The sequence below is a fragment of the Ictalurus furcatus genome, chromosome 10, assembly GCF_023375685.1.
Source record: "Ictalurus furcatus strain D&B chromosome 10, Billie_1.0, whole genome shotgun sequence".
NCBI lineage: Eukaryota > Metazoa > Chordata > Actinopteri > Siluriformes > Ictaluridae > Ictalurus > Ictalurus furcatus.
This window is the reverse complement of record NC_071264.1, coordinates 7,281,187-7,304,440: the sequence shown is the minus strand read 5'-3', so window position 1 is coordinate 7,304,440 and position 23,254 is coordinate 7,281,187. Positions and strand designations below refer to the sequence as shown.

Here is a 23,254-nt window from a genome sequence, read left to right as displayed (position 1 = left end):
AGAAGATTTTGCGTGGTGTAGTTATGTGTGAGGATGAGGCTGAGCTGTTTGCCGGCTTTGTGAGTTGCTGGTGTGGTGGACTGCTTAAGGTCAAACTTGGGGAGGAGTGCAAGAAAATCAGCTGCATGCAGCTTGTCTAGATGAATGTTGAAGTGACCGAGGACCACAAGAGGAGTTCTGTCATCCAGGATGGTGGACAATAGCATGTCAAACTCTTCGTTGAACTTCCCCAGTTGACCTGGAGGATGATAAATATTGATGAAAGAATACATAGTATTATGTTTTTAAATCACAAATTTATTTGTTGTTATAGTAATTCTATGTCTGATTATTTCTTAGGGACGCACCAAATTCATGGAATGACCCATATATATATATATATATATATATATATATATATATACACACACAATATCTCACAAAAGTGAGTACACCCCTCACATTTTTGTAAATATTTGATTATATCTTTGCATGTGACAACACTGAAGAAATGACACTTTGCTACAATGTAAAGTAGTGAGTGTACAGCTTGTGTAACAGTGTAAATTTTCTGTCCCCTCAAAATAACTCAACACACAGTCATTAATGTCTAAACTGCTGGCAACAAAAATGAGTACACCCCTAAGTGAAAATGTCCAAATTGGGCCCAATTACCCATTTTCCCTCCCCGGTGTCATGTGACTTGTTAGTGTTACAAGGTCTCAGGTGTGAATGGGGAGCAGGTGTGTTAAATTTGTCCCACATACTGGTCACTGGAAGTTCAACATGGCACCTCATGGCAAAGAACTCTCTGAGGATCTGAAAAAAAGAATTGTTGGTCTACATAAAGATGGCCTAGGCTATAAGAAGATTGCCAAGACCCTCACACTGAGCTGCAGCATGGTGGTCAAGACCATACAGCGGTTTAACACGACAGGTTCCACTCAGAACAGGCCTCACCATGGTCGACCAAAGAAGTTGAGTGCACATGCTCAGCGTCATATCCAGAGGTTATCTTTGGGAAATAGACGTATGAGTGCTGCCAGCATTGCTGCAGAGGTTGAAGCGGTGGGGGGTCAGCCTGTCAGTGCTCAGACCATACGCCGCACACTGCATCAAATTGGTCTGCATGGCTGTCATCCCAGAAGGAAGTCTCTTCTAAAGATGATGCACAAGAAAGCCCGCAAACAGTTTGCTGAAGACAAGCAGACTCAGGACATGGATTACTGGAACCATGTCCTGTGGTCTGATGAGACCATTATAAACTTATTTGGTTCAGATGGTGTCAAGCGTGTGTGGCGGCAACCAGGTGAGGAGTACAATAGACAAGTGTGTCTTGCCTACAGTCAAGCATGGTGGTGGGAGTGTCATGGTCAGGGGCTGCATGAGTGCTGCCGGCACTGGGGAGCTACAGTTCATTGAGGGAACCATGAATGCCAACATGTACTGTGACATACTGAAGCAGAGCATGATCCCCTCCCTTCATAGACTGGGCCACAGGGCAGTATACCAGCATGATAACGACCCCAAACACACCTCCAAGACGACCACTGCCTTGCTAAAGAAGCTGAGGGTAAAGGTGATGGGCTAAACCCTATTGAGCATCTGTGGGGCATCCTCAAACGGAAGGTGGAGGAGCACAAGGTCTCTAACATCCACCAGCTTCGTGATGTCGTCATGGAGGAGTGGAAGAGGACTCCAGTGGCAACCTGTGAAGCTCTGGTGAACTCCATGCCCAAGAGGGTTAAGGAAGTGCTGGAAAATAATGGTGGCCACACAAAATATTGACACTTTGAGCCCAAGTTGGACATTTTCACTTAGGGGTGTACTCACTTTTGTTGCCAGTGGTTTAGACATTAATGGCTGTGTGTTGAGTTATTTTGAGGGGACAGCAAATTTACACTGTTACACAAGCTGTACACTCACTACTTTACATTGTAGCAAAGTGTCATTTCTTCAGTGTTGTCACATGAAAAGGTATAATCAAATATTTACAAAATTGTGAGGGGTGTACTCACTTTTGTGAGATACTGTATATATCAGGTCAGCAGATGAGACTTTGTTGAGTTCCTCCCTTCCTCCCTTCCTCTCTCCCTTCCTTCCCTTCCTCTCTCCCTCCCTCCCTTCCTCTCCGCGTCTCCGCGCAGCAGTGCAGCACACATCGGCACATCAGACACACAAAGAGGCAGACAGGCAGGCAGCAGCCCCTCCCAGTTGTGTTTTTCTTGACTTGTGTGGAGGTGAGTGGTGATGAAGAAAAGACTAAGTTACCAGTAGCTTGACTTTACATCTAATTAGCCAATAGACAAATATAGTTAACTTGTGTCTTGCTAACATGAATGACTCATGAGCTACTAGCTAATGTGATAAGTTTAGCTAAGGCAATATATCATTGCCATACAGGCTAATGTACTGTACTTTATGGAGACACTGCAGGTGAATATAGTAAAATTTGTGTTTAATAACGTCATCACAATCACCACATTGATATGCACATTAGGCATTAACTAATTAAAATGTGCTATTTGCATACATTTGAACTGATTATTTTGTAGAAATCTATTGAGTTTGAAACAGTTGTGTGGGGGGAATTAGAATTATTAAAATAAATTGGTAAGGAAGTCAGAGTTAAGATATTTAACTTTTTTTTTATTTATTTTAAATAAATAATTATGAGAAGTGCCATTTTTTTCCCCCACTTGAGCCCCTGCTCCCCAAAATGTCTGTGCAGTCCCTGGTATTAATAGTTTGTCATAAGTCATAAGCCATTTTTCCATCCAGTCGCTATTTTCATGGGTATTTTTATGAAAATATATCCCCTGACATGGGTAGAACAGTGATGCAGGTTGTGTGTCATCTGAGATTTGCAGACGCTCAGGTATGTTGTGCTCTGTTTGGTCCAAACTTGCAGTTTCTTCCTCCTAGGAGTCAGTGTTGGTGCAGATGCAAAGTGCAAAACTGTGTTTTTGTTATTGCAAGTGGTACCTTCAACTCCCTGCCAAGGCGGTTTTGGGGATGTACCCTATTAATATCACCTCACCTTAATATAAATAACCATTTGCCAATTATAATGTGATATGACTGACTTAATTATTTAATCTGTTTAATTTCATTTAAAACTCAGTTGTGCATTAAGAGCCATATTCAGAGTTGAGTTAAGCGTGTGTAGTGAGGGACGCAAATGCTACTCGCATTCCTTACTTGATATCGACTCAAGTAAAGCGCAGTATTAAGTCTGGCACGACAGTCTGACAGTTTGTTGTAACCACAATATGTCATGCTGAAATTCACATGTTGAGTAAATACACACAAAAAATATATGGAATGTTATTAGAGGCCAATATTAAGTACACTGATCTAAATATCTACTACACTTAGTAGAAGACAAAGTCCTTATTTGTCACATATACTTTACAGCACAGTGAAATTCTTTTCATCACATATCCCAGTTATTAGGAAGTTGGGGTCAGAGCACAGGGTCAGCCATGATATGGCACCCCTGGAGCAGGGAGGGTTAAGGGCCTTGCTCAAGGGTCCAACTGTGGCAATTTGGAGGTGCTGGGGCTTGAACCCCAGACCTTTTGATCAGCAACCTAGAGCCTTAACCATTGAGCCATACTTACCTAGAGTGAACCCTAAGCATAGCAGAAGAAGCATCCTTCAAACAGTGGCACCTTTTCCTCACCTTCTGTACAGCACATCAAAACAAAAACATTTACATTTTGTTAATTTGGCAAAACATTACATGCACACATTATAATTTCATGACCTCGATTTAAGTTAGTACAGGTGCAACCAAAAAAAATTGAATATTGTGGAAAATATATATATATATATATATAGTAATTTAATTCAAAAAGTGGAACTTTCATAAATTCTAGATTCATTACACATAAAGTGAAATATTTCAAGGCGTTGTTTTGTTTTAATCTCGATGATTATGACTTACAGCTCATGGAAATCAAAAATCCAGTATCTCAAAATATTAGAATAAAGAATTTATAATGCAGAAATATTGACCCGAGAAGAGCTCTAATCAGCTAATTAACTCAAAACACCCGCAAAGGTTTCCTGAACCTTTAATCTCTCAGTCTGATTCAGAACACAACCACAATCATGGGGAAGAGGAAAGTAAATGTTGCATTTAATTTGGAAATCAAGGTTCCAGAGTCTGGAGGAAGAGTGGAGAGGAACAGAATACAAGTTGCTTGAAGTCCAGTGTGAAGTGTACACAGTCAGTGATGCTTTGAGGTGCTATGTCATCTGCTGGTGTTGGTCCACTGTGTTTTCTCAAGTCGAGAGTCAATGCAGCGTCGACCAGGAGATTGTACAGCACTTCATAATATTCACTTCACTAATATTTTGAGATACTGGATTTCATCAATATTAAATAAAAAAAGCTTGAACTATTTCACTGTGTGTGTAATGTATCTAGAATATATGAAAGTTTCACTTTTTGAATTAAATTACGGAAAAAAATTAACTTTTCCACTATAATCATTTTTTTTTAGATGCATCTGTATCTTGAGATACAATACATTGTGTGCACAATTAACTGTAACATAAAGCATTTTTCACCCCTGTCTTATCATCACACGTTCTGCCACTGTACTTGTAGTTCATCATGCCGAAAAATAGAATGTGCTAGAGCTGCTGAATAATGAGGGTGGAAGCTATATTGTTAAATTCAGTTTGCACTGATTAATGTGATATTTGCAACTAGGATTATTCATGCAGAATTATATATTTTTTCAATAGTCTTTTCCCTTTATATTACATTGTATTGCAGTTGATAGCAAAGAACAAAAAAAAATCTGTTTCTTCAGTTCACATTTTCTATCCCCCAATTTTTTCAGGCTAAAAAAGTTAGTGCTTGTGTGCCACCCAGAAAATCAGTTTAAGCACCTGCATAAGCCGACTGTGAATATGGATTATTTCTGCAACATACACGATATGACCAAAAGTATGTAAACTCCTGAACATCATACCCATATGTGTGTCATCCCCTGTTGCCACAAAGTCTAGAATGTCTTTGTATAGTGTAGCATTAAGTTTTCCCTTGACTGGAACTGAGGAGACGAAACCGGTTCCAATGCCCCTGTCCACAAAGTGAATTCCATTAAGACATGGTTTGCCAAGACTGGATTAGAAGAACTTGAGAGTCCTACACAGAGCCCTGACCTCAACTCCAATGAACACCTTTGGGATGAATTGTAAAACTGACATCAGTGCCTGGCCTCACTAATGCTCATGTGGCTGAATAAGCACAAATCCCCACAGCCACGCTCCAAACTCCAGTGGAATCCAGCCTTCCCAGAAGAGTGGAGGTTATTATAACAGGAAAGGAGGACTAAATCTGGAGTTGGATTTTTGATGGTCAGGTTTCCACAAACCTTTAGCCATATAGTGCATCTTTTGGACTTAAGTCACTGACTCTAAATACAGACCTACAGTATATGATGTGCACATAACATCATATAATTAAAATAGAAAACAGAATGTCAAACAAACTAATGAAATATCACACTTTCCAAATTTATTGCCACAATAGATTGAACATCAACAAAAGCATCCAAGAATGCAGAAAAGGCATATTCCATCAGCCATTATTTCAGCCACTAAAACATCCTTATAAAAGCTGAAAGGAACAGAGAATACGCAATGCTTTTATAGTTATTTGTTATTGCAGTTCCAGGTAGCTTGGTAGCTTGTTACTTCTGCCACTGAATATTGATGTGACTTTACTCTATTGAGACCCTGCCTCTGCCTGTTTTTTCCTTATTGTTCTTCGGAGGACAAAAAGGATTTTGTTAGCAATATATAAAGTTACATTTCTGGACTATATTAAAGTCATTCCTGGGGTGGGCGTATAAGGAAAGAAAAGGAATAGAGGAAAAAGAAAATCAGAAATTAGAGATAGATGGATGGATGGATGGACAGACAGACAGATAGAGAGATAGATAAGGATTAGTGTATGACAACAGTTCCAGCAATCTGTGTGTTAAATATTGTTAGTGGTCCAGTGTGTGCAATCATGTCCTCACTGCTAAGTTATTCTTCTCTTGAGGAACACCCGAGCTCCCAATGTGTCCTACAGAATAATTCTACAGACATTAAAACTGTTTCATGAATTTAATTATGGTTGGATTGTTAAGGGTTCATTTTTAGCCCTGAAAGCTTTAAGAAAAGTGCCCCTGAAAGCTTGGCTCATATGTTCATTAGCATGACAAGTGGCAAGTTAATTTGCTTAATCACTTCAGATTTTAATTAATTAGCCTGTCCATTGTTGTTCAGCGTGACTTAAGGTAAATTGCATGGGCATATTGTACACTGACCAGAAATATGAAGGTTAATGGAGACTCCAGTAGTGAAATGATAAACACTCCAGCTAGGTAGAACTCTCACTGAGACATTTACACTTATGCATACTGTATAAGGAGGTGTCCTTGACAAACTGTACTGTGACGCACTGAGTGTGGGAAACTTTCTCATGGATATGTCACTCTATGCCAGAGCAATACCAGTGTTCCAGCAAAGCCAGCTGGTGACAAAATTAGACAGTCACGCATGGTCTGACGCCATCTGCTTCATGCCAGCGTATAGTCACCGACTCTCAATAACGAAGCACACTATCCATTACCCATGAACCAACTTGTCACTATCACTCATCAGCTTGCAGCCATTAATCAAATTTAACAAATCCCATCCTTCCACTTAGATATAGATAAATAGTGTAAATGAGCATATGTATTTAAGTAGCAGTTTTGTGCAAAGAAAGCTAACACAAGCCCTGTGGCTTCTACTGTACACAATTCAAGATTAATTTAGCACTTTTTTACTGAAGTGGGGGGTGGTTAGTCATGCATCAACATTCTGAAAGAGTGTACTACCTTTTCCATTCTCTCCTCTGCTTTGCTATTATTTTAAGAGCATATGGATTGTGATGGAGGCTCCAACCACACCTTCCTTTCATTCAGTGCAATTCAGTTCAATTCAATTCAGTGAGCTTTATTGCCATGATGTTGCCATGCAGTTACAGTATAGCCAAGGCATTGAAATGACAAAGAAAAACCCCAGCAATAACCCTTTGCTAGCAAACACACGGTGTGCACTCTTTCTCTGTGTGTGTGGTGTGTATGTGTGTGTGTATGTGTGTGTGTGTGTGTGTGTGTGTGTGTGTGTGTGTGTGTGTGAGCTTATTAAAAACTGTGCCTTTCCACCGGTATTGTCTGTCTCAGTATAGTTCTGGCCTAAAATCAATCAATCAATCTATCAATCTATCTATCTAAAACTGACAGTGCGCATTCACATGCAGTTACAAGATGAATGTTTGATAATGCTGAGTGATACTAGTGCTCCTCATAGGCAATAATCATGTAGAGGAGTGCTGATAATTCTAGGGCCCAACAGCAGGGGTGGGGCCTAAAAAATACCAGTTGGATGTCTGAATATAATGTGTAAAAAGCACAGGTTGGGGCCCAGAGCAAAATTCAATCACAGATCACTGAAGATATTAAAAACTAAGTTAAACTTAACCATGAAGGAAGATTTAGGCAACAGATGCTTTCGCTTCTCAGATGCATTGGCACGATCGTGAAATGATAATCATTATTCTCAAAACACATTGGGAAATACTGCAAACCAATTAGTCATTTGGTCAGAATGTTCTTTAGACTTACCAGGCTCATGAAATATGCCTAACTTCTCCTCTTCTCTGCAAACACAATCAGGCAAGTCACACGGTAACATGGTACGGGAACACATGTATTTTCAAAATGCGGATAGTTTTTAGGCTGTAAATTCTTTAGGCTATTGAGAATACCAAGACTTTCCACAGTTTGAAAATACCTGCGTTGCATACTGTGTAACCATGTGACAACATATGGTGTGACAAGTTCAAACTTTACACATGAAGTGGGTTATGCTGGGTATGTTTTAAAAAGATGTGAAATTATTATTTATTCCATATCAATCTTATTCAAATAATGTAGTGGTAAAGTTGAACGTGGTTAATTACATGAATGCAGAGCATGACCTACAGAGCACTCGATTGAAAGTTTTATGTGTTGCTGTGCAACATATGTTTGTGCCAGAATGTTGATATTCAACATACAGAAGGTGCTGCAGATAAGTTGCCTTCGAACATTTTTTATGTGAGAATAGATTGGAATCTTGACATGCAGTTACTCTGTTTCTCTCACATTGTATTACAATCTATAAAAGATGTCCAATTTACTAGTTCACTGGTGCAGTACATCACCTATCAGTTCTCATACACATTTACTGTATAGTACTGTATAAGGAGAACCTGTGTTCCACAGTTTCTGAGTATGAAGCCTGCAGATATCAGAGATGGCAAAGAAGCCATTCCTGCAAGAGGAAGAGGTGAATGTTTGGTGGTGAAATGTGAAATGCTGTGGTCAAATAGACAGGCGTGTTTGAATGGTCAGTGAGTTTATTTTCTTTTTTCTCCTTCTTTGTCCAGAAGAGTTCCTAATAATTTTCGTGATAATAGTGTGATCTTTAATCTTTTATTATTATTATTATTATTTGTTGTTCTGCATTATGGCTACTCTACCTTACATTAATGCAATGTGGAAAATGTGCATGCAGTGCATGTTATGGAATGTGTTGGAGTAGTGTGAATAAATACTTAATGTTTCTGCAAAATTGGATGATTTTGGACAAATACCCTTCAGCTGTCTTCAGAGGATATTAGACCTCACTGTAAAAGTTCAAGAGGAGAAATTCAATAAAGACGCACTAATTCAGTGCTTGTTGTCTTTTAAATTCTTTAACCTTTTGACTTTCTTGGTTAATATAAGGAGTGAAGGCATAATGTATTTTGCAGACAGTGATGCATTGGGTGATGAAATAAATTAATTGAAGATTTGAGTGAGTTACTGCCTTTTGCATGTAAAGAGTTTTGCTTAGTGTACATGGTTGCGGTACTAGCATTTAATATTTTGAGAATTTTCAGGGTGTTTCATGAAATGTGCCAAAGGATCTGGGGAAAAAATTCCTATAAAACTCATGCTGAGTATACACATTTGCTTCTTGCCTCTTGCTCACACTGACTACGTTTACATGGACAACAGTAATCTAATTATTGACCTTAATCTGATTAAGATAATAATGTGATTAAGGTGTTTACATGAGTCGCTTTTAGAATACTCCTGTCATGTTCCCGTTTTACATGTTTTAGAACATAATTAGATTAACAGCTGGCGTCATTACGTCACTGCGCCACGCCGTCCGACGTCCCTCCAGAATTTCACGTATCAATATACAGTACGTCTTCGTTATGGTACCGTGTACAGTTTTGGGTGTTTTTATTAAATTTTTTTTACGAACGCTTTAAGTGCAGTTAATTATTTGTCATGCTATACGTGCTAATAGACAGCTGCTTGAAGCGGTGGGTGTGTCCCAAATCACGTGGTTACCGTCTATATAGTAGCCGAGATACATGTATTTTTCCCCACTACAGGCCTATAGTAGGAAAGTATGCGATTTGGGACACAGCCGAACTCTCTTGTTCGCCGTAAAACGTAAAACTGCCGTGTGTGATCGTGTCCTGTCGCAAAATCCGGTGAAAACTCCCACACGACGTTCATAATGTGATTAAGGTGTTTACATGTCACTACTACATGTCCATAATGCGACTAAAACAGGAGTACTCCACCTGTCTTAATTAGATTATTGCTTACTTCGATTATGACCTTAATTAGATTAAGGTAAGTAAAAGTTGCTGTTTACATGGTAGTTTCTTAATTAGAGTATGGTCTTAATCGGATTAAGAGTGGATTATTGTTGTCCATGTAAACGCAGCTACTGTTGTGATCACATTTCAAAAAGAAAAAGCCTGCACTGCTGCTGTATGTTTTAGAACATGCCTACTGTTGTTCTCAATAAAACCCTACAAGATTGTAATTACTTCAAGATTGTAATTATTCATCATATAGGATGAATAAACATTTAGACAAATTCATTCCGATTATTATTCTTGCTTTTAAAAAAAAGCATGTATTTGTCAGTTGGAAACATTTCACAAACATGCAATTTCATGCTTTCATCCATGATGAAGTTAAAAGGCTGTCTATAACTATATGGATAACAGTACGTAGACACCTGACCATTACGCCCATACTACATGAGCCTTCCCCTAATTTCCTCTAATTCTCCCAAGAAAGTTGGAAGCACACAACTGTATAGAATGTCTTTGTATGTTGTAGCATTGCAATTTCTCGTCACTGTAAGAAGCCCAAACCCTGTCCCAGCATGATGTCCCTGTGCAGAAAGTGAGTTCCATGAAGACATGGCTTGCCAAGGTTAGAGTGGAAGATCTCGAGTGGCCTACACAGAGCCCTGACCTCAATCCACTGAACACCTTTGGGATAAACTGAAATGCCATGCCAGGCTTTCTTGCCTAACATCAGTGCCTGACCTTACTATTCTCTTGTAGATGAATGAGCCCAAATCCCCACGTCATGTTCCTAAATCAAGTGGAAAGCCTTTCCAGAAGTGGAGAGGGGACTAAATCTGGAATGGGATGTTTAACAAGCACATATGAATGTGGTGGTCAGGTGTCCACATACCTTTGGCCAGATATTGTATTTATATAGTGTTTATTTATTTGTTATCAACAAGCTTGTATAAGGTGTTTAGTAACTTTGTTGTCACAAATTCATTAGCTTGCCCCTACTTTAAAAATAATACATTTTGCTTTTAAGCTGGATGAGTTACAGCGGGGGAAATAAGTATTGGACGCATCAACATTTTTTTTTCAGTAAATATATATCCAATGAGGCTTTTCACATGAAATTTTCACCAGACATCAGTATTAACTCAAGAAATCCGGAAATCTAAAGAATTTACAACATTAAAGTCCATAAATGAAGTTATGTGTAATAAAGTGGAATGACACAGGAAAAAGGTATTGACCACGTTAAATGAAGTTTATTTAATACTTAGTGAAGAAGCCTTTGTTTGTAATGACGGCTTCAAGACACTTCCTGTATGAAGAAATTAATCGGCCGCAGTATTCAGGTGTGATTTTGGCCCATTCTACTAAACATATTGTCTTTAAATCTTGTTCAATTGGATTCAAGTCAGGTGATTGACTGGGCCATTCTAACACCTTGAATTGAAAGTTTCCTTTGCTGTATACTTTGGATTGTTGTCCTGCTGGAAGGTTCACCCATGACTCATCTTCATCATTCTGGTGGATGGCAGCAGATTCTTCTCAAGAATCTTCCGGTAAAGGGCTCCATTCATTGTTCCTTCAATTATATGAAGTCTGCCAGTACCATGTGATGAAAAACAGCCCCACACCATGATGCTTCCACCTCCAAACTTCACTGTTGGTATAGTGTTTTTAAGGTGATATGCAGTGCCATTTCCTCTCCAAACATGGTGTGTAGTATGACAGCCAAAAAGTTAAATTTTGCTCTCGTCTGACCAGACTCCACTCTCCCAGTATTTCATAGGCTTGTCCAAATGAGTTGTAGCAAACTTTAAACAAGCTTCGACATGCCTTTTCTTTAGTAATGGAGTCTTGCAGGGTGAGCATGAGCAGTGGCGTGCATTTCCTATTCTTTTCTCTGTGACAATGGCTGCCTCCAAGTGTTTCTGGAGCTCTTTCTGAGTGGTCCTTGGCTCTTGGGCTACTCTCCTGACTATTCTTCTGACTCCCTGGTCAGAAATCTTGCGATGAGCTCCTGTGTGTTGATGACGGAGTGATGTTGCTTCCACTTACAGATAATGGCCCCAATGGTGCTTACTGGAAGATTCAGAAATTTTGAAATACATCTGTATCCGATACCATCAATATGTTTTGCAACAATAAGGTTCCAAAGGTCTTGGGAGAGCTCTTTGCTTTTATCCGTCATGAGATGTTTCTTGTGTGACACCTTGGTAACGAAAAGTCTTTTTATAGTCCATCAATTTACTAATTTGCACAGATAGGGGGTATAATTACTTACAGATTTCAGCTGGTTCCTTGCCTTACCTTGCCTTGGAGAACTGCTTTTTCTTAGCATGTTCAATACTTTTTTCAAGTGTCATTCCACTTTATTACACATAACTTTATTTATGGACTTAAATGTTGTGAATTCTTTACATTTCTTGAGTTAATACTGATGTCTGGTGAAAATTTCATATGAATAGCCTCGTTGGAAATATAATTACTGAAAAAAATGCTGACGCGTCCAATACTCATTTCCCCCACTGTAAGATGAGCCAGAATTTTATCTGTGATAAAATGCACTTCAGACTCCACATAGTTATTGTTCAGGTTGTAGTGGTTACTCACACTGATTCCAATTATGCTTTGTTTAGTTTGGGACTATTGTGACAGCTGTGAGATTGATTGCTTTAGCCTCCAGCACCATGCCGCTGGTCCGTGTTCTCCTGATTCTCTAGGTGTAAAAAACCTGCTTAACCATTACCACACAGTCTCACACACTCTCTCTCTCTCTCTGACACACACACACACACACACACACACACACACACACACACACACAAATCAATACATTTAATTTTAGAACTCCATTTTCCAGCAACTCTGTATGCCACTTCTCTGTAGACCATATTGTAAAAGTTTTAGACTCCTCTGCCATGATCCTCCAAAAAAAGATTATATTAACTGGTAGAGAAGAATTTGATACAAAGAAGAACAAAATGCCATGTAAATATCAAAGCAGTCCATGCTATCATCTGATTACAGACCTTTTGTTGGCCATTGGTGAGACATGCTGTCAATCAGTACATTTACATGGACAACAATAATCTGATATTAATCCGATTAAGACAATATGCTGATTAATAAACTACCATGTAAACAGCGATTTTTGATTGCTTTAATCAGACTAAAGTCATACTCGAAGTAAACACAAATGGAATTAAGACGTGTGGAGTATTCCTAATTTAATCGCATTACAGTCATGTACACCCCTTAATCACACTGTTAACGTCATGTGGGAGTTTTCACCGCATTGTGCGACAGGACACATACATACACGGCAGTGCTCAACCGTTTGACGGCAAACAAGAGAGCATGGCTGCATCCGAAACCACGTACTTACCCACTATATAGTAGGTGAAATACATGTATCTTAGCTACCAAAAATAGATGGAATACATGTATTTCAGCTACTATATAGTAGGTAAGTACGCGGTTTGGGACGCAGCCCGAGACTTCAAGCAGTCGTCTATTTGCACATATAGCATGACAAATAATTAACTGCACTTGAAGCTTTCGTAAAAATTAAACACCCAAAACTGTATACGGTACCATAACGAAGACCAACTGTATGTCAATACGTGAAATTCTGGCAGGAACGCAGTGACGTAATGACGTGTGCCATTAATCGATCTATGTTCTATAACATGTAAAGAATAAGGTCAATAATTAGATTACTGCTGTCCATGTAAACGAAGTCAGTGTCTTGATATGATAAACTTAATGAAGCTCAAAAGCAATAACAATCTGCAGCTCTGGAATTCAAACTACAGTACCCAACAAAAGGTAGCAGAAGATAACCTATTGATCAGTTTTAGACCTTATGTCAGTTGTGATTGTAGATAACAGTCTGAGGGGGTTTTTGCTGTTATTGTGAAATATTCTGTAATAAGAGATGTACTAGTATTTAGCTTTATTTAAAAGGAGTCTCCAGTGTCAGAGCTTTGTAACACTTTTCACCTGTTAGAATAAACAACAGAATTTGCTTACAAATGTGCAAATACAGCATATAATGACAATAAACTTGAACCTTTTAAGCAACTTGCACCAATTTCCCCAACAATTATGACACCGCCTGATGGTTACTGTCATGTTGGGCATAAAAGATAACGTTGATATAAACAGTAAACTGAAGAAATTTATTGTCGTTGACACTGGGTATTCTGCTAAAGCCTGCGGTGTCGCATTATGTGCATTGTACATCATGTGCCATTGTCTGGGAAACAGCTCACACTTCCGGTTAGTAAAAAAAATGCTAGTGTTCCATTTGAAATGATACTGCCCTTCAAAAAGTTATACACTAGACGGTAGAGTAAATAGTGCATAGTGTAAGTGTATAGTATGTCATTTGAGACACAGTTTTGGTCTGTACTCTCCGATGTATGTTTTCGGAACAGAAGTAACGCAATGAGTAAATGTACCCCATGCTGCAGACCAACTAATCGTTAATGAGATTCGTTGACAACGATTTTCATAATCGATTATTATCGATTTTATCGATTCGTTTTTGCAGCGCTAAGCCAAATATACATTTTTGTACCTATTTCTAGACATATTTATTAAGTTCATATTCATATAAACTTCACATTTTATTATTCTATTGGCAGATACATTTGCTTCTTTCTAGCAATAAATGCTTAAAATATAAATTTTCTGCCAATTGAACAAGACTATATCAGGCTTGTAAATTTGTAAAAATGTTTTGAAATACTGTAGGTTTAATAATCTTATATTTAATTTATTGTAATCTTATAATAGGAAATACTAGATACATTTGGCTATATTCAAGATATTTCCACTTGCTAAGAGGTCTTTTTTTTTTTTTTTACAGTAACTGCATCATTGATTATTTTCAGTGTAATCCTGTAATTTCCTGTTTTATTCCTTATATACATACAGTATAGGGTGACTATACATCCTCTTTTTCCCAGACATGTCCTCTTTTTCAGACCTTAAAAAAAGCATCCGGCCGGGATTTCTAAATTTGAGAACATTCCAGGATTTGGAATGTTCAGGACATTCAAATAAATGTAGGAAAAAATGTAAAATGTGAGCTGAGTGAAACCAATTTTATTTATATATGGGACACTAATAAGGTGTCTTTTTCAGTGTATTAAAGTGCGCATTCCTAGTAACAGGAATTTGAAAAAAAAAACAGGTGTCCTCTTTTTGGAAAACCAGAATATGGTCACCCTAATACAGTATGTGTCTAACATATGCAACACCAAAAACAAATCAGCTCTCACACTGTGGCCACTGGAATTTTCCAGAACAATTCAGACATATTTTAAATCCTAAAACTACTAAAGTCTGTCACACCTTACATTCTGATATTCATGCCAGAAGTGAGTGCCATCTCAAGCTGAATAAAGCAGTTGGAATTAAAGGTGCATTGCTCTCAAGTTTTGCGTTAATAGGATTTGAAGTGTAGCTGCTGTGTGGCTTTTTTTCTGGTTTCGGATTTCTGCACAGACCACCCCCTCTTCATCTCACATAACAAGGTTTTGGTGTCCACGTCAGCACCCACTCAAATCGATGCCATTGACCAACGGGGACTTCAGCTTGAAAAGCTAACATGGCTTGGCACATTTATCACGCAGTGACAGATCCCATTAACACACTTTTAAAGGTCAATCAAATCAAAAACATGTTTATGGATATTTTCTCCTGGCTTTTCAAAGGAAGAAATCTGACTCACTCTAGTCGTATCCCTATTAATTACGTATGTAGAACTGAATGCACCTGTCTTCTATAAGGTTAGAGGGAACTGCTGTGAGACATGTGGATATTCATTATAGTAACCTAATGAGCAACATTCATACACTTAAACACTGCAATGCCTGATGTCATATCACTGGCATAAGTTGTCATAACAATGTTATTGTCATAATATACAACATTTTATGTTACATTATGAAAATCACTCTAAGAAAACATTGGCACATTGCCATAGCAGTTGAATGTATGACACCGTCGCATGTTACCATTAACTGCCCAAAAATATTGTACCATTCGAGTACTATAATGATACACAATGACATGTTACTTATTTATTGAACAGTTTCGTATAATTGAGTCTTTAAAAGTTTTTATCTGTTCCTAATATTTTATGAAATGCCTGATTCGTGACTTTAGATAAGCAAGGGTGTTTCCTCCAATCATGAGCTGTCATGTCACAGGTAGGGGGGATTCTCCCTCCAAAAGTATTGGCAAATTCTTTTGTTTATGCTATATATTGAAGACATTTGATTTTGAGAAACAAAAGATAAATATGAGATCATTGATCAGAATTTCAGACAAAATTTTTCTGTAGCCTTTTGAATTAATTCTGCTGCTACGATCATGAGTTAGAACATCAATAAATATTAGTGAGTCCATTCCAGAAGCAGCCATGCAAGCCCAAGCCATGATACTACCTCCACCATGCTTGACAGCTTCTATATTTTGGATCATCAGTTGATCCTTTCTATCTCTACACTTTGGCCTTCCCATCACTTTGGTAGAGGTTAGTCTTAGTTCCAAAACCTTTGTTGCTCATCTCTGTATTTCTTTGCGAATTTCAATCTGGCTTTCTGATTCTTATTGCTGATGAGTGGTTTGCATCTTGCGGTATGACCTCTATATTCCTGCTCTCAAAGTCTTCTTCAAAAAGTGGATTGTGATACCTTCATCCCTGCCCTGTGGAGGTTGTTGGTGATGTCACTGACAGTTGTTTTGGGTTTTTCATCACAAAATGACTTGCTCAAGCCCAAATGTCTTCAGTGTTTATGCCAAATATGATTATAAATAGTAGCTTATATTCAGCTTCTGAACAAGAATGAGAGCAGGATGGATAAAAATAAGCTCCAGGATCCCCAGTTTGAACTACTGTCTGTGCAGTATTTTAACATGTTCTCTGCATGTCTGCTTGGGTTTCCTCTGTGTTCTCCATTTGGATTGGCTACTCTGAATTGTCCCAAAGTATGAATGAGGGTGTGTGTGGGTATATTACCACCTCTCACCCAGTGTTCCTGGGATAGGCTCCAGATCCACTGCAACCCTGACCAGGATAAAGCAATTACAGAAGATGAATGAATGCTCGAATCACAAAAATGGTCAAAGGAATGTTATGAGCAGTTATAAGCTGTAATGTCACATACCTTACTGACTTACTAAAAGAAAATAATAAATGATGACAAGGGATTTTATTTTGGAGTGATTTTCATGATGTTACATAAGATTGTCAGTCTAGTTATATGCTAACTAGATCACATTTAGCAAAAATGAGCATACAGCAATCTGTTATGGCATTAAACATTATGACCAATATCCGGTAGCAGAGCCTGGAATTAATTTAAGGGGGAGATGTGGACATCACAGTGCTATCTCTACAATTAAATTGAGATGTTTTTGGGTGCATTTTGGGTGGATGCCAGACAGTAGTATGAGTGCTGATGACACAAATATATTATTGTAATCATTTAATCAACCAATCCTGCCATATAATTAACTTTGCCATAAAATACATTATATGGCCAAAGGTTTGTGGACACCTGATCATCACACCCATGTGTGTGATGGGTGTATCTTTTCCAAAGATGGAAGCACACATTTGTATACAATGTCTTTGTATGCTGTAACATTAAGATTTCCTTTCACTGGAACTAAGAGGCCCAAACCTGTTCCAGCATGACAATGCTCCTGGGCACAAAGTGAGCTCCATGAAGACATGGTTTGCCAAGGTAGAAGTATTTGAAGGAGCAGAAGAACTTGAGTGGCCTGCACAGAGCCCTGACCTGTGACCTGACCATACAGATGGGAAAAATGCAGTTCTACAATTTACAATTTCTATTGGTTAATCCTGTTTCTCACAGCAGCAGCTGGTAGCCATTAAAATGTGTGTAACAAAGGGATTAAATGTCGCTCCCCACTAACCTGCCCCTGCCAATATCATACCAATTACCAATAGTGGTTACATAACAATGTTATATTACTGGACATCAACTGTTATGAGAAGTTATGACAGCATATGACATTAGGCATGTCAGGTGCATGACAAAGTAAGGTAAAGAGTTAAAGTGTTCAAGTATAGTGTTACCGGTTATTGTTATACATGTTGGCTTACATAGTAAAAGGAAGAGGGAGAGAGTTTTAGATATGTTGTGAACCTAAGAGCAAGGGAAAAATTTGAAACTTGAAACAAATTCTCATGAAAAATGTAAACTTTTTTTAGTATACTCAAACTCAAATGACCAAGAGTGATGTATTTGATGTGAATTTTGTTCAATTCCACACCTGCATATGAATTAAATCATAAGAAAATGTATAATTTTCATAACGTTTCCTACAAATTTAGATGTACAATTTGTTACAAATCTGCAAGTATGGGACCATATTGCTCTGGCTATAAATTATGCAGTATTTTATGAGAATGTATTCATATTTGTATATATACAATCACTGCTACACCTGATATACAAGCACAGCACACACTTTCCTGCAACCATCATTGTCAACACTGTGTAAATTAACCACCCTGGAAAGAATAAACAAATTTTTAATTAAATTGAGTTTTTGTGAGGCACCACCTATAAGCTGTCATGGCATTCTAACAAGTGCAGGGTGATTAAAAAAAATGTTAACACATATGACACTTATATGACATAATTGGAAGAAACCTGTATAAATATTGAGTTAGATTTACATCAGTAGTCTGCACATTCTCAATCTGTCCCCCTGCTATTTGTAAAAGTTTGCTCTAATAACAGTCTTCACCATGTGCTCTATTAAAACCATACCAAAGTACTTACTAATGTTTTACATATGGATAATTCAGCTAAGGAAACGATTTATGTCATTTAAAAGATAATGTTAAGTAAACTCTTTAACTGTGTAGTTCCATGCTCCTGCTTCTGATGATGAATAAGTACCAAGTATTTATGCGTAGGAGGATTAGACCCAAAAGTCATCATCTTTGAATAAGAATGAGAATAACTTGTAAAGTCGGATTCACTTTATCTGAGGGAATGTGGGCACTGTTTGAATAGAAGTTTTGTTATTGACTGCCCTGCATACAAAAGCACAAAAGAGTATTGAAGAATTTATGTTTCTTTATTTGTTCCTTCACTCTTTTTATTTGTTCATTCATTTGTTCTTTAATCCATCCACTTATCCATTTGTTTATCAGTTCATTCATTCTTCCATCCATCCTTGTGACATATAAACATGAGCCTTATCATCATCTCTTCACTTGACTGGTCTCAGTCTGTGGTAAACATTGTTGGGGAAATAATTGCTCTGTAATTCAGTCAGTTCTGTTCTATTGACAACATTTACAGCATTTGACAGACACCCTTATCCAGAGCAACTTACATTTATTTATTTTATAAATCTTCATCTGAGCAGTTGAGGGTTAAGGGTCTTGCTCAAGGGACCAACATTGGCAGCTTGGGGGTGCTGGGGTTTGACCTCATGATCTATAGCCCAGCATCTTAACCACTGAGCTACAACTGCCCATGAAATAACATTTCTTGTTATTAATGCCTTTTTACTATAACTTCTGTATAGAGTGTATAAGAATGGAATGTGAAAGTATATTATCGTCAGACAAAATTTGCTCAAAACCACTCTTCAATCCTTCATTATTCAGAATGCATCAGTTCTTTCTGCATCAGTTCACTCATATCAATCCACTCCTGTGTTTTTTCCACTGGCTTTCTGGAGTTGCCCGTTTTATGGCAGTGGTCAAACCCTGAACAGCACAACCTTTTTGAACTTCAGGTCTGGCCTGCAACTTGACCAGCAAGGACAAGCATCACGATTCCTCTCTGTACTGGCATCCCAGTGGTGGAATGAACTCCGACGGTTGTGTAAATAGCTGAGTCACTCACTGGCTGTTATCAAATACAGAGTGAAGTCCCATCTGTTTAATAAGCACTTAACTGAACACTAATTATGCACTTAACAAAAAAGCACTTGTAATTTGTTAATTAATGTACTTATGCATCAACAGAGAGTCCTGATTCTGGCAGTGCATTTGGCGGTTGAAACTACACTACACTGTGTTTTCTCTATAGAAACACATTGTACCTTGTACCTATCTAACTAGCTCACCTGCTAAATGCACTAAATAAGAATAAATTCTGTCTCTGGATCAAAATTATGTTTACAGTATCAAAATAACTGTTAAAGTCATAGCTAAGATCTCTAATGTTAGAGTGTATGGACAAATATAGTATCACTTGAGTAAGAGTTTATAGATATTACAAATGCATTTTTTGATGAATATCTGAAGCCAGAGAATTGCTCAAGTATCCTTGCCCTGCATATATATTCACAATTTCTCTTTTTTATTCTTAATGCCAGTGGATTTTTTTTTTTTTTTGCCACTCTATATATAGTTTCCTGCTTTTGTTCCCAGTTCCCATGAAAGTGAATTATTATAAAGCAAAGTGGGCCTGAAGAAAGCTAAAAGACATTGATCAAAATGATCAGTCCTCTTGTACTAACTGCTATTTGAGAAATTTAGGTCATGTGATTAAGCTTTTCTTATAAATATATATTTAAGTGCTCTGTATGCCTCTACTTTCTCTTTCTTACTCTATTCTATTACTCTCTCTCTCTCTTTATCTCTCTCTCGCGCGCCTCTCTCACTCTTGGTTCTCTTCTGTCCACTCTCTCCCACCTATCGTTCAGAAAATATTTTTCACTGTGTGGTGATGATGAAGAACAGTTATTTTAAGACTTGTTGCTTGTATAATGAGCTCTCCAGTATGGCAGTGTAATAGAATGTACCCCACAAAGCATGGTTCATTTACATCATCCTACAGTGTTACCCAATCTCTCCCCTGGTTCCGTCTATTTAGGACTCCATTTTGAACTTGATGTGCAGGGAACAAACATTTCAGCAATCATTCCCTGTGCTAAAGCTATTGCAGCCAGTTTTGTGCTCTCACACATACTTTCATTCCCTCTTTTCCTTTTCTGCATCTCCCTCTCATCAGTCCATACCATGCAAGACCCATCTTCTATTTTCATTACTGATTTGTGATCAACAATTTTTGCCCCCTTTTTTTTATCCTTAACACGCAGCTTCATGTTTGCTCTTCTGCAATGTTTGACAATGTTTGAAGAAGTGCCCACTGTCTTGCTACGGACTCAGTGACAAAAATTGTGGCCACAAAGACAAGAATTCCCACTGAGAGGGGAGAATGAGTGTTATTGAAAAGTCATTTGATTGAATCGTTACTTGCATTGAGAAGAAGGTGCAAATATCAAGCAGCTCATCATATGCACCATTGCCCTTCTTTTGTTTCCACTAATAATTCCCCAAACCAAAACATTTCCATTAAAAACGTGATTGAAGATATTTCAGAGCAAAATATATGTGTTTGGGTGTGGTTTATGAGGCATATGTCACACACACACACACACACACACACACACACACACATATATATATATATATATATATATATATATATATATATATATATATATATATATATATATACGTATGTATGTATGTTGTATGTGCAGACATTTTCAGGGAACACAGACACAGACTCAGTGGTCCAGCACAAGCTCCTCCACTCCATCAGGACTCGATTTCTGCGATTTCTGCCCCTGGAAGGAAACCCCACTGGAGGAATAGGGCTCAGACTGGAGATCTATGGCTGCAGTTACAGTAAGAACCTACACACACACACACACACACACACACACACACACACACACACACACACTCAAAAGTGCAACCCAGTCTCACAGAAAAAAATGTTCGCATGCAACATATCAAACTTTCACTCGAATGCTCTGTCATGTTCTGCACCCAACATATTTTAACCAAGTTAACTTTTAACACTATGCTATTTCAATAAGATTGATATATATATATATATATATATATATATATATATATATATATATATATATATATATATATATAATTGTACCTCTTTTTAAATACATACCTCTTTTTAAATCACATAGTAGCACAGTACAATAACATGGGTATTTTTCAAAGCACAGCAAGTCTCTGTATTCTCAATAGCTTTTTTTGAAGAAAATAAAACCTGAGTTACTGTACCATGTTACCAAATGATTTGCGAGACTGATTGTGTTTGCAGAGAAGAGGAGAAAGAGTGCGAGCCCAGCATGAAGTAAAATTTCCATCCATCCATCCATCCATTTTCTGTGCCCTTTATCCTAATCTGGGTCAGTGGGAACATGGAGCCTATTCCAGGGGACTCAGGGCACAAGGCGGGGAACACCCTGGATGGGGTGCCAACCTATCCCAGGGCATAATCACACACACTACAGACAATTTAGAGATGCCAGTCAGCCTACAATGCATGTCTTTGGACTGGGGGAGGAAATTGGAGTGCCCAGAGGAAACCCGCAAAGCATGGGGAGAGCATGCAAACTCCATTCACACAGGGCAGAGGCAGGAATTGAACCCTGACCCTGGAGTTTGATATATTGCTATGCAACATATGCTTGTGCCAGAACAGTGATATTCAACATGTAGAAGGTGCTGCAGATAAGCTGCATGCCAACATATTCTTTTCTGTGAAACTGGGTTGCAAATGCACTAGTAAACATATGTTTTCGTAATCTTCTTTGTAATGATTGTGTGATTGTGTGTACATGTGTGAAAAACATTTTCCAAAGATGATTATGCATTCAAAGTATTCACTACTTTTAGCTTTTTCAATATAGACCTCAAGAGACATGTGTCCTTCTTTTCGCGCTCTTGACTTTTCCAGACTCAGATTCTTTCTTTCAACCGTGACAGCGATGAAATTACTGACAGCACTCTCTCAAGGCTGCTGAAGGTTTAGATAGTATTTTTGCTTTCATCCTCACAGTCAAACCCAAAGACTTCATAATGATCTGAAGTCAACCTGATGACAGCCAAGAACATCGAAAGGTTTTATTCATTCATAACACTGGAAAGAAGTTTGTTCTGTAAAATAAAACTAAAAAGCTTTTAAAATAGTAAAAGGAAAAGGAAAAGTTTTTTTTTTTAAATTAGAAATAATCTAAAGTCATGTTAATATTATTCTCTCAGGTATACTGCTGAACCTGCCACAGTCCTTCTGGACATTTTGGCTCTCTCTTGCTTCTGTTTCTGCATTTATACTTTTTACACGGTCACGTAGTATCTGGATTATTGATTTAGCTCTGATTACATTTTTTAGGAGATCTACTGTATATTAAGAGATATTAAGGAATTCCATGGTTATTGTGTAAATGGCTTATTTTTGTAATGATTTCTAAAAAATTATACACTCAACAGCTCATTTTGGCCTGAAGCAATGTGAGATCAGAATATTTAAAGCGCACCTATTATGGTTTTGAAATGTACCTAATTTTGTTTTAAATTTCTCATGCAATAGATTTACATGCATCTAAGGTCAAAAAACACTTTAATGTGCTCATAATTTAAACTGCAGCATTACCTTTTTCCCAGTGTCACAAACGACTCATTAAATTATCTGTTCTAAAGGATTCCTTCTAAACTCCTCCTTTCAGAGGGCATACTCTGCTTTG

General features: G+C 37.9%; 1 protein-coding gene across 1 annotated transcript in view; it reads left to right on the top strand.

Annotated features, from left to right (window-relative positions):
• Window positions 1-23,254, top strand: part of cntnap5l (contactin associated protein family member 5 like) — a 109,089-nt gene that overhangs the window by 38,292 nt on the left and 47,543 nt on the right. The window contains exon 4 of the mRNA XM_053635076.1: window positions 21,239-21,386. Coding sequence (XP_053491051.1) covers window positions 21,239-21,386 — 148 coding nt within the window. The remainder of the gene's footprint in view (window positions 1-21,238; window positions 21,387-23,254) is intronic.